Genomic DNA, 13,451 nt, shown 5'->3' with positions numbered 1-13,451 from the left:
TAGGCTGAGTGCATGCTGTTGTTGGAGTATTGAAGCAAAGTTCTTAGTTTAAGTTCTGTAATTTCCTCTAATTCCTTGTAACAGTAGGCTATCCGAAAAGCAGTGGAAAGTGGAAACATTTTCCAATTGAGTCGAGCTGATTTGTCATTTAGATCTTGGGCTGTATATTTGTGCAAATTTCCTTTATCTCAATATATATTTGATGTAGCTTTGAATTGTCAAGATGCCATCAAGGAGATATGCAACTAATCATTCAACCATTTGAACCCAATAAAATGTGTTCATTCCTTTAACCCGCTAGATTGCTTATAACCACCGTTAAGTTGAACTTTAATCTTCATTTAAGTCCATATAATTTTGATTAAATGTTTGACACACAACTTCATTTTAGTTAAAGGTATTGAAGTTAGACTTTAATCCGAGAAACTAAAAGTCCATAATAAACAATTAAAATACAAAATAGAGGAGAGACAAACTATTTAATTGCAATGATGTACAGAAGTTTCCGTTCTTTTCATTTTCAACTTTCAAAAAAAAATGAAAGAATTTAATTATATTACAATCACAAGAACATCATGCAGATTGTACATTATCGAAAGCCATTCATACGAGAAAATTTATACCTAACAAATTCCTACTATTTCACATTGCAGTAACAAAATAACAAATATGCTAAGGTAATCTCCAGCCATTTTTTTTCTTTCTACGCCCTCATATATTAGCCTTGCAATGGCTACTCTTCATCTGCCAAGACAACAGCTAATAAAGAGAACTTAACACGAAGAGAAATCTTACCCTTGTCGACTACAAGCCTAGCCCCCGACACCATCCAGTAGCCAGGTTGATCCTGAGGTCCTCTCATCATCTCTGTCGTGTCAACGAACTTTAAGAGTCTACGGGTTTGTGCTGGCATTGGAGGTCCATCCGGATAAAGTGCAGAGTTTATGTGAACTTCAGATGGTCGTGGTGATGGCTTTTGAGCGGACGAAAAATGGGAACTTATTATAGTTGAGATGATTCCAGATTTTTCAGTGTGAGCAGGGGAACCATCCCACTCAGGTCTCTTTATGACTGTGGCACCAAACACTTTGGAAAATTTAAGGCGTAAAAGAAGAACATTTCTCATACCAGATTCTCCAACTTCAAATTGGGCCCCTGTGACGATTGAGGAATCATCATCGGATTCTACGGGGGCAGTGCATACATGTGAAAAACTCTTCCATTGGACCTTCTCATAATACCTCCGGTCAGAGGAGCTGCTGGCATCTCCATATGATTCATTCTGAAGCTGAAGACTATTTGGCAAGGAAGAAAGGTGATGCAAATGGATTGCTAAGCAATTGCTTCTTTTACCTTCCAAATACAATCGAAGGCCGACGACTGGCTTATTACCCACATCCACCTATGAAAATTTCATCAAGGAAAATATCAACATACAAAGTGTTGATTGGTTGAACAATAGGCTGCTATAAACTTGTAACTGCTTACCACTTCTTCGAATTTCGTTATTTTAGTATCATTTCTTCTTTAAAATAACTTACGTTCTAAGATAGAAGGCCAGGCAAGTAATTTGACCAGTACTATATTGGTTAATCATATAGGTAGCAGAAACACCATTCAGAATGGGACACAAGTCTTCGGGATCACCGAATAACAATGAAGGCAATGAAACAGCAGTGCTCCACTAAGGTTTTAGTTCATAGAACTGAGAGCTATCTTAATGGCTAACAATCTAAGGATAGAAAGAACGCATGAGAGTTGGTGCGATGTGTGTTAATTAACAGGAAGCATCCTTATTCTTCTTCTTAAATAAAAAAGGTCGCTGATTTGTGGCAAAATTGGGGAGCTTGATGCAAAATATTTTTTATATCTGCTAAATGATGATTCTATTACAGAATTATTAGGGAGATGGAATCAAAGAAGGGCTACATCAGCAAGACATTAAATTATGATAACGCTTACATGGAGTAAGGAACACAGAGCTTTTGAGAGTGAGAGAGGCCAATATTTCACATCCAAGTGATCATATTTCTTTACTGTTACATTTTTCATGTATTATACGTGGCACTCCTTTCTATATATGCAAAGTTCAAAATCACACCTTCACTTAATTACACCAACCTCTATTGATAGTACCAACATGCAATGATGATTGGACTGATTTTGTTGAAATGGAACTTCATTATTTTGGTTTCCTTTTCTTGTACTCTTGATATATCACAGTTCGTTTGTAAAATTTATAAGCTCGTCGAATAACAAAACATACAACAAGACCATGAATAATCAAAGAACTGGGCTCTTCCATGCCTGTTCAAGTAGGTGTCTATATTTATCATTATTATTTGTTGTTCCATAATCCAATCCGGTCTATGGAGCGAAGATTTCCTCTGTTGTCCATTTACTATGTTTAACTTCTTCCACTTTACATTGGGCTTCTCATCAACCTTTATGAACATAGTTTAGCATTGCATAATATAGCCCCATATCAAAATAAATGAACACATGATTCACTACAAACTTTATGAGAGCAGGAATAGCTACCCAGTTGTCTAAGCATACATTCTAGCATTTTTAAGAACCAGTCCCATGAGAGATGAATCATTCAAAAAATTTGTTAACATTTAACACAGAGATCATACATTGGATTTGATATATAACATTTTCAAACTGCAAGTTCCTCCAAATAATTCATCAAGTTAACATAGCCGCACAAATAATAGGTGTGTAAAAGGTGAAGAAGTTGTTACCGGATTTGTATTAACATATAACTTGGGGCCCATTAAACTGAACTTCAGAGTTGCACCACTTTGCTGCTTCCTCTCTGGACCAAGAGGAAGTTCACCAAACACAGGTCCCCATTGCCTTGGAAGCTGAAACTCCAAAAACTGATAAAGCTCTTCAATTGGTGGTTTATCTGCATTTCAGAAATTAAATGGATTGTCTGAAAGTTACTTTTTGAGTTTTGCACAAATAGCTACCTAAAATTGGTGCCTGTGCAAAATCACATAAAACATGATATTTGCCTTCCTATTAAGTGATGAGCTTAGATTTATAATCTTAAAAAATCTACAGCCATAAATTCAGGAGTTGTGGATTACAGAATTTATGCATTGAGTGGATTTTGGATTTCAGTATCCTCCATAAAATTCTACCTATGAACGTGAATCCAAATATTATCCACACTTTTTAACCGATGCAGGGTTTTGCTGCAAGCTTTATTTTACAATATTTTTATTTCTTTAGACAGGTCTTTCTATAGTTTAAAGCCAAAAAAAGAGGTAGCTACACTCCTAAGAGGCAAACAGGATATTCTTTTGTTAAGATGAATCAAGAAATACCACCCGATATCATGTAAAAATATATATTAAGACTTACAACGTATGTACAAGTTAATTGCATGGGTCAAAAAACCACTGCCATCAATCCCGCTCAATAATGATGATATTGGAATGAATGACATTGAAATCACATCAGGTTCCATTGGAACAGTTTGATACCACCTTTTATGTGGCAGATTTCTGATACTGCTTCCACCTCTCCTCTTCCAGAGGAATGTAATATCCTGATGTCAAAGAAAAGGGGTATAAAAAAGTTGGAATGGAAAAGGAAACATGAAGGTTATAGATAACCAAATAATGAGCACAACACGAAATGTTTGAAGGAAAGGAAATAAAAACGTGAATATCAAACTGAAAGTGGAAGAAAGAAATGAAGCATCCGCCCAATGAGGGTTTGAAAAGGCAGTTTTGGGTTTCACTGAGGGCACCAAGGTGAACTTCTGAGCAATCAAAATACTTAAATAATAGCTAAAACATAAATTTTCAGCAAAAGCAGCCCAACAAGACCAGTAAGTTCATTTTTACATGTACAAAAAATAGTAGTTCATTAGATGTTATTCATATACAGAAGAAAAAGTATATAAAATTTTAAAAGTAAAAAAAAAAAAAGATCAAATAAAATGCATATGCAATAATGAAGCATCATTAGAATGTCAATAAACAAATGTGATACAAATGAAGAAGATAAAAACCTCGACTCCCAAAACTAAAGCTACATGCTGGAAAAATCTCACACCATCATGACAGAAGTAAATCAGCTGCTTGTGTGGCAAACTTGCAACAGCATTTTGAAATTTGAACCATATAGCATTATCACATTCGTTCTACTTTTACGAATATTTAACCTTTTTTCTTTAGTTTTTGTTTGATAAAAGATATAGAATAAATTTCTTGTGGTTCTATCACTTGTTTTTTTTTTCACATCCCATGGGAGGAAAAACTTCAATTCAAACTTCTACCTTCTAAATAGCTGTTTGAAACATACAGGGAGTCAGCAAAACTTCCACATCACAAAATTCTGGAGCAATGCCAACTTTCACATGCTCACCTCCCTATTAATCTCTAAAGAGAAGGAAAGCCACTACCCCGAATCTTTACCACACGGTATTTAACCACTCTAATCATTAATAGGCAACTCTAGCACCACCAACTCCGATATATACCACCCAATACCAGGGTGTATCCCGCCACTTACTACCCACAACCAAGTCAAAACTACAAATTTCAAGCACATGGCTATGAGCTGACCATTTTAAAATTACAACCTAAGATCTCAAGCTTGCAGTCACCACTCTTTCCCTTAAAACCCATCATCTGAATGAAATATTATTTGCATACCATATTGTTTTAGCCAACACTTCATCAATGTTCATGACTATATGACTCCATTTAAGCTTTTAAATTGGAATCATTGTCTGTGCCGAATTTTGTATTTAAGGGAAAAGGAAAAACACATCAAGCTTAGAATTGCCAGTCCTGATACCTAATAGTGCGATTTTCATGTAATGTTTTACCCAGATATTGCTCACTACAAAAAAATAACATAGTACACGTGAGAGCTTCTTTTGTAAGCACAATGTTCAAAACTTCATTTATCTATTGTTCCAGCCATACTCACTACTCACGAACTGTACTGGCCTCACCTTATGGATAGGACTATACTAACGAAAAAATCGAAGAGATTTTTAGTCATTTTGATACAAACGCAATTTATTCTGTCTGTCCTAGATCATTTATTTCAACCACAGTTCCAAATGACGTATGCTTATTCCACTTTCATTTGATTCCCCTCCCATCTAGAGCATTCCAAAATCTAATCTCTCAACAGTCAGGGTAGTATGCGTGGCACTCAAAAAGGTTATTGCACAATCCTCTTATCGAACTTCTAAGTACTAGTGGTGTTTTACGGGATTGACCTGGGATTATATCCAAAACAAGTCACAGTCAAGTTTATTTTTTTGAAATCAGAAAAAAACCTTAACTGTGTGAAGCTTATTATAAAACATCTTCAAACAGAAACTGCAAAGAAACAGAAACTTCAAGGATAAGGAAAATTATGTTTACTACCATTCACAAGACTTGTTACCTCTTTGTGAAAATGAACAGTTGATGTAGTGGAATCCACAAAAGGCACCGCTTGGTCACTGTTAGCAAGCTAAAAGAGATGAAACTAAGAAGTTAATATTAAAATCTTGCAACATGAGTTCAGTTTAATCAATTGCTAGGTTAAGACATTTTTGCAAGAGTAGCACAGGAATCCTTTTTTGGACAAGTACCAGCAATTTAAAAATAATGGTCCATCTGATAGAACTCTACCAACCTAAAAGCATGGATAAAAAGAGACAACATTTAAAGTGAGAAAATTAATATTAAGAAAAGAAAGCCAAACAGTATAGAGGTTAAGGCACTTCTGCACAGTCAAGTTTCTTGAAGGAATTTTAAGTTCATTACTTATAATCCAATAACGTTAAAGTGCGAAAAAGATTGTGCTCATCCGAAGTTTTGAAAAGAACTGTACTTACAGTCCTTTCGTTTATAAGAATTGGCAGCATCAGAGATATCCACACTCCAAGTTCAAAATCGCCATTCAAATGCATAATTAAATCATATAGAAATGACATTTGTAAGCAAATGATATCAGGTGACAAAGGAATAATTTGGGATAATGTTTGCACAAGAATTCAGTAGGAGCATCAAAATTTCAGCAGGAGGAAAAATTGGAGGCAAAAGTTATAGGTCGCCAGGATTATATTCGTGAAGCAGTCAGACAAGCAAGCAAGGGTTTAATTACTATTAGGATGCTGATCGTTTGTGTTAATTAACCATGGGCGATCTCTAGAGGACCATTTACATTTTTTTTCTTCCCTCAGCATCATTTACATTTTCTTTTTGACAAGTCCCTTGAGGACTATTTACATGACTCTCCATTATTCACTAGAAACACTATTCGCTTGTATTTGCATCGTAATAGGAGATGAACCATTATGGAAGTAGAAATCACAAACCGTATAGATTGAAAAATTATGCACCAAGAGTATATGTTCAATCAAAGGAACCTTACCAAATAATCAACCACAAAAAAAAGAGGGAGAAATTCAATTATAGAACTTGTTATAATTTCATTGATGATGAAAGTAGATACAATTTCTGGGAACTTCTAATAAATCCCTATGATTCAGTCTTCAGAATTATTAATCTAAGGAGTTGTTCTTGGAATGAACAATATGGACTGATTTTCTTTCAATAGTAAAATGTATTGAGAGTTGATTTACGAAGAAGGGCACATGCTTATGTGCTTATTGTCTCTGAAATCTTTAAACACACAATATAACCCAGCAGTGCATGTACAGAAGTAGAATGAAATCATAACATAAATTGTATGTATGAGCACCTCTACACAGACACAATTTTAAAGAATGTGAAAATGTTAAATTTGTCTGTTTCAGCTAATTAACAAAATAGAAAAAAGAAATAAAATAATATAAACTTAGGTGGGGCGGGGCGGGTTGATACATTTGCAGGGTAACGCTTCATCCACCACGTGCTGCCCCACCCTGCTTGCCATCTCTAGAGAAGACAGACTAAAGATTTGACATAAGATTTATCTTATCAAGGAAGAAAAGATTTGACATAAAATACAAAGGTTGGAGTTCAAAGCATTGCAAGGAAATGAGATCCAAAACATTGGACCTCTGTGTGTGTGGATGTGAAAGTTAACATCACAAATCATTTCACCCTATTTGTGCATACCGGTATAGTGCTGGATTGTTCATTTGCATCACTAAATCGTTGGTCTGCCATTTCTATCAACCTTTTCCGTACATCAGCAGGCTGAAGTGTTGATGAATGTTGCTGCTTCACATATACAACATCCTTTCCGCCCATCTTCACACCAACAATAACATGGGTACCATATTTCTCAATAAACCTGAAAGTTACAATTGTGTCCAACTTTTGATATAAGACTAAGAATTAATGTTGAGTATGTCCCTGAGTAACATTATTTAGCATCAATTTGCAGGCTACAGTATCATAGCTAAGGCTCTAAAAAATTAATGGTAAAATTTTGGCACTCTCCAATTCCATGGCCCTTTGGCATCTCATCAGTTGATTGACAAGATAATTACTGGGGCAGAAACATTCTTTGCAGGTAGGTAGACAATAAAATGTTGCATGCAAGATAGAGAGAATCAAATCACCTTCATCAACTATGGGTCATTTCAAAACTAGTCTGCTCAGTTATACAAATCCTCTATATTATGCAACACAAGCACAACTTTCTTTTTTTCATACGTACAACATCTAAAATGCAACAAATCAATAGTTACAGCATATATGCAAAGCAACTTTGACTTCTTGACTTTGATTTACAGACTCTTCGTCTAGAGGCCCTCTGAGCTAGCTGTTAAAGACATCACCCTACCCAGCTCATCTTCCATTCTTATACAGAAAACTTTTCTATGATGCATTTATTATTTAGAAGATTTCCTATGTCAATTTTAAAACACTCATGAATGAGCATAGTTTGTCTAGTCATACACACATACGTATGTACGTGAGTGTGTGTGTGTGTGTGTATACACGTGTGCATAAAACCGAGAAATATACGCTTCCAACTTCGAAACACGGTGAATAATATAGGTCCATCCTTCTACCCTTCTCCGCTTAGATACCAGACTTGGTCCACCAACAGGATTCGAACTATTGGCGTGTGCCTACCACACATCATGCAGAGAACCCAACAAAAACTTCCATAAATACCTTGGGGCATTTTCAACTTGCCATATTCGATACCCTTCTAAAGAACCCAACAAAAACCTCCAGAACGATGTTAATATAAGATTGGAGGTAGTTAAGAAGTTGAGTATCACAAATGTCAGAAATAAACAAATTCCAACATAACTTCTTCAAGCAAGCTCTATCTTGTTCTTTCATCAGTGCAGTCCAGTTCCCCAACCAGAAAAAAAAGAAGCAAAAAGGCTTACACACACTAAAAAGCTAAGTAGAAAAACCTTGAGCAGTGATTGGACAAGAGAGGTCAATTATACCTCAAGGAAGCAAAATATTTAAAGGCGAACTGCTTTCTCACCTTGTCAATGCTGCTGGATCCCAAGATGAAGGAACAGCTTGTTTAACATGATCATGAAGTGCAACTTGTGCCTTCTCTAATGCAATGTTGTAGAGGGTGATGAAGACCCCATCAAAAGCAAGAGCTTTTGTGTAGGCGGCGTCTTTTTGCCAACAAGTAGTATACTCAAAAGCAGCATTGAAATGGCCACTTGGAATTTTACCAGAAAGAGACAGTTCCTGGTTAAATTGTTCGGACATCTAGTAGGATAAAGATAATATGTCACTGGAAATTTCAAATCGAACTGAAAATCAAAAAGTGTTAATCATAATTATATTATCTTTTCAGTAGGAAATGGAAAAGGATTAATAACAACATGTAGGGAGAAGCAGACCTACCCTTAGAGTGGGGGTCACCGGCCCCCGGTAATTTCAAAAAAATTATATGTACATATGTGTATATATCTTAAATAATAGGTATATATTTTGATTGGCACCCTAAGACTCAAAGCTTAGGCAGTTTTATTGGTCGATTTGGGGGGGGGGGGGGGGCACAACTCGACTTTTAGTGCGCAGCCAGGGTTTGATCTCCACTCCAGCATTTGCTCAAATTTTTATTCAAGAGGGGTGCCCCGACACTTTCAAGTCCTAAGTTTGCCTCTGCATTAATGGAAAGGATTCCAGGGAGTGCATGGCCGGGTACCCCAGAATATATTGACAACTCTATGCATCGCAAAAAACTAAAAATGACTATACAAACCGTAAAATGGACTGATTACAAGTTAAAGAAAACCTCCACACAAAACTAAGGCTGCGAAGCATACTCTTTTATCTCATGCATTAAATTGTTGTTTTATTGCATATGGTAATCAACCTTCATAAAATTGCACCAGATACCACTTAAAACAAGTGAGAAGATAGTCACAGACCAAATGCCTAATGCCTCTAGTGCCATGAGCACTTACAAATTTTATCATTTAACTTACACAAGATACTCACTATTGGAAAGGCACTTGATGCATATATCATATACAAAGAATTAACAAGTGAGTGATTCACCAAAAAGAATTCAGAGTTGTATGTAAAATCACCTGCTGGAAAGAGAGAAGATCAGAAGTAAATCTGATGCGGTCGCCTTTATCGCAATGGATGGACTTGGGAACATTCTGAACCAAAATTCCCCCAGGAATAGCTATGTCTCGCACCTGATCATCCTCAATGGCGATCAACCTACACTCCTCCTTGCAATACTTCAACCTCAAGTCATCCACTATATCATACCCTAACCCTATTGCTTTCACAGCCGCTTCCGCCGCCGCTCTTAGTTTCAACGCCCTCTCTTTGTTCGCCATCAATATAATCCTTTCACCCCTCACAAGCTAATAGTTGTTGTCATGATTCTAAATTTTGTCTTTTTGACTGAAGAAGACGAAGAACAAGTCTTTGGAATTTTCATTTTGATTAGGTGGAGTTGGTTGGGATAATGACTGACCAGTCAAATATAGTGTCCTTGGCAGCTTTTTTATTTGGAAGGGAAAGTCAAAAGCCATTACCTGCCGTTTGTTTGCATTTCCACCCATTTTCAGCCCTATATCAAAATTACTGCTTGTATCACAAGGTGCAATTTTATTCATTTTATGAAAACGACATAATTCATTTGCAGAATTTAGGTCAAAGCAACTCTCCAATAAAAGGAAACTAGAAACAGTAACCCCAACCTTTACACCCAACCCAAGGTAACAAATTAACCTTTGACATACAAAGAAAATATAAACTAAGTAGATTTTCAAATTTATTCTGAAAAATGTGATTTGGGGTAAATTTGTTTTGAAGATAAAAATGTGTTTGGACATGTATTTTGGGTGAAGTTTGGTTTGTAAAAATATGAAACATGACTTATACCCACAAGTTCTAAAAATTATCACAAATACCCAACAGTATCATTATCAATAATATTTATTATATTATCGCAAATCACAATCATGAACATAAATAAATTTGATACAAAATTATCATTTTTATAATGAACTACATGATACACTGTCACATGACCGAGAAGAGAAGCAACATCACTACAAAATAATAAATATAAAAGTTTGAGACAATTTTTAAATAATATAATAGTGATATTTTGGCCCAAAACCAGCTATTGAGTTGGTTTTGGGATGAGATTCAAAAAGAAGAATTTTGCATTTCGTTCAACATAGCATTTACACTTGGACACATAGTAACACAATCAGCGGCGGAGCCACACTTTGGCCGAGCACATAGCTTTTATTCAAACCATTTATTTGTATAAGAAATTCAATGAATTTGTATAAATTATTAATTCAGAATCCAATATTATAATTCTGAATAGCTTTTGTGAAAGACATGAAAAGTGGAAAAAGAAGAAATAGTTACTCATAACTATGTTCCCCCTATTAAGCATTTGCTCATTCTATGGACTCAACTCTTTGAAGAAGCAGCTGCTGCCTGAATTTCCTTATGAAAGCCTCTGCACTGTCGTTAATGTCTTCAGATCTGGGCTTGCTTTCCACCTTCTTTGGTGGCACTACTGTCTCTGCCGCATTCCTGAATGTTACAGAGGACGATTCGTGCCTTTTTCTAAGCTGAAAAGCCATGGACATTTCTGATGTTTCATCTTCTTCTTCGACCTTGACGGCGCTATTCATTTTGAACTTTCTTTTGTGTTGTCAATAAGTAGCTGTGTCTTCGGAGCTTATGGTTCGTATGTATATTTATAGAAATTGGTTAAAAGAAAACAATCATATTATTCACTAAAAAAAATGTGTTGCATAATTAGCTTTTTAAAAACGAGTCAAATATAGATAAGAACCATATTATATATTTAAAAAAAAGATAACCAACGGATAACCAATGGATAATCAATGAGTTTAACTTTTACATTTGTAAAGCCTCAAACGGGGGTTCCTCAAGTTTGAGAGATTAGTAATTCCCCCAAAAGTGATCATATTCAAGAAGTCATGTATAATATGGTTACCCATATTATCCGCCGGTTAACCCATTTTTTGTCCGTACTAAATATGAGTCGGATCGGATAAATTATCCATTTTTCATTACACGTTTTCGACCCGAACCATATCTGACCTGACCCGACCGTTTGTCACTCATAGTAGCAGAGAACGCGAAAGAAATAGGATTATTGAGTTGGAGCTTTGTGCATACGATTCCCAATTACCTATTTTAATAAGTTCCAACTTAGTAACCTCTAGTCATTAATCATAAACTTATTAAAATTAGTCAAGCATATATAAAAATTAAAAACTCAAATAAATAAAGTTATTTCTCTTCAAGAATTACACGCAAAGATCTTCTCTATATTTTTACACGTAATCAAAAACATTAGATGCAAGACGGAAAGAAAATTACATAGATGATGTAGCAAATAAGGTGATAAAATACAAGAAAATATATATTTATAAGATTCCAAAACTCTAAGGAAAAAAGGAGTTTTCCCAATGGATATGGTTGAAATTTATTGAACACATATAGATGAGCCAATACGAAATTTGAGGAAAATTGGAGGTGATTTGGACTGATTTGGTATCAAAATTCGTAGTTAAAATCGAGTTCAAACAATTCTTGTTCGACACATGTATCAAACATGTATCCCGCACACAGGTATACATAGATATACATGTGATACACATTTGATACAAATATGATACATATGTGATACACAAATGATACATAGTGTGATAGACATATCATTTTTTTTCATGTTCATCTTCTACTTCCACTTTTCAATTCAAATCATCTCAAAACTCCACCAAATTATCCCAAAACTGAGATTCAAGCTTCTTAAGATGTACCCAATCTATTCTAATAACACTCGCTCAAAAGAAAGCAAATATTTGATCTTTTTTGGCTACAAATAGCTAACTGACTAATATTAGTAATATTTTATAAATTGACCAATTTTTGTAATAAGCTACTTATAAATGAACATAGCTGGTAGTTTTCCTATTTTAATTTATATATTTATATGATATGGTTTGACTCCCCACAAAATTTAAGAAAAAAATACTTTTAATACTCGTGATTTAAATTATGCCATAAGATTTGTGTCTAGACCTTTGAAAATAAAAACATAAGATTTGAAGAAAAAATCATAATTTTTGAAGTTAAGTTAAAAAATATGATGTGCTTGGACATACATTTTATTTGAAAAAATATTGTTACTTAAAAAAATGATACCTGAAACTCATCTTTAAAATATTTTGAAACTCATCTTAAAAAATGCTTATCAAAATAACAGGCAACAGCTCTGATGACAATTCACAGAGTTTTACAAATTGGCTCAAAATGGGACGAGGGCAGCCAAAAATTAAGATGAAATAGTTGAGCAGTTGGCGTACAGTAAATATCAAGATGGCAACAATATGTACATACAGGGCTCGTTTGGTACGAGAAATATGGAATAATTAATTTCAGAATTAAATTTGAGATGTGTTTATCTATATTTAATTGGGGTAAAATCGTGATATAACTAATTTCGAAATTAATTATTTCGGAATAATTAATCATAAAATAACTTATTTCTCAACCAAACGACCCAACATAGTATTAATATTATATCTACTGCCTTTTATGACAATAAGTGAAACACCAATTTTAAAGAAAGAGGGACTATTAGCATAAAATGGATCTTTTGAATATTGAATTTGTTATACGTCATGTTAGAGTGTTAAGAGATAGAGAGAATAAAGTCGAACAAAAATAGAAAATTCGTATGGATGACTTTAACTAATTTGGAATTTACGTATAAGTGGTTGAGTTGTTAATGTTATGTATATTTATTGAACCGATACCCACTCAGGTTGTACTCGTACCTAAGTGAATGCCAATTATAGCTTTGTTAGGCGAGGTATGTGACACACGACTTGGTTCCATATCCAAAAGCAAGGTGAAAGCAAATTAAAGTTCTGTATTTTTAGGGCGGGTGTCCTTTAAACTTTCAACTTTATAGGAATATGATCAGTAATTGGCCTAAAATTCGGCCTACTTACTATATACTTCATC

At 34.8% G+C, this 13,451-nt stretch overlaps 1 protein-coding gene across 1 annotated transcript; it reads right to left on the bottom strand.

Moving 5' to 3' along the window:
* Positions 1 to 494: 494 nt before the first annotated feature.
* Positions 495 to 9,905, bottom strand: LOC104120322 (MACPF domain-containing protein At4g24290-like). The gene is made up of 7 exons (XM_009632064.4): positions 9,497 to 9,905; positions 8,428 to 8,666; positions 7,089 to 7,266; positions 5,425 to 5,493; positions 3,376 to 3,562; positions 2,748 to 2,914; positions 495 to 1,402 (listed from the first exon to the last, which is right to left on the bottom strand). Exons 1-7 carry the CDS (start codon positions 9,755 to 9,757, stop codon positions 734 to 736), a joined length of 1,770 nt encoding a protein of 589 aa, XP_009630359.1. The 5' UTR covers positions 9,758 to 9,905; the 3' UTR covers positions 495 to 733.
* Positions 9,906 to 13,451: the final 3,546 nt, after the last annotated feature.

The sequence above is a fragment of the Nicotiana tomentosiformis genome, chromosome 12 (assembly GCF_000390325.3).
Source record: "Nicotiana tomentosiformis chromosome 12, ASM39032v3, whole genome shotgun sequence".
NCBI lineage: Eukaryota > Viridiplantae > Streptophyta > Magnoliopsida > Solanales > Solanaceae > Nicotiana > Nicotiana tomentosiformis.
The sequence above is the reverse complement of the archived record's forward strand: the minus strand, read 5'-3'. Positions and strand labels throughout refer to the sequence as shown.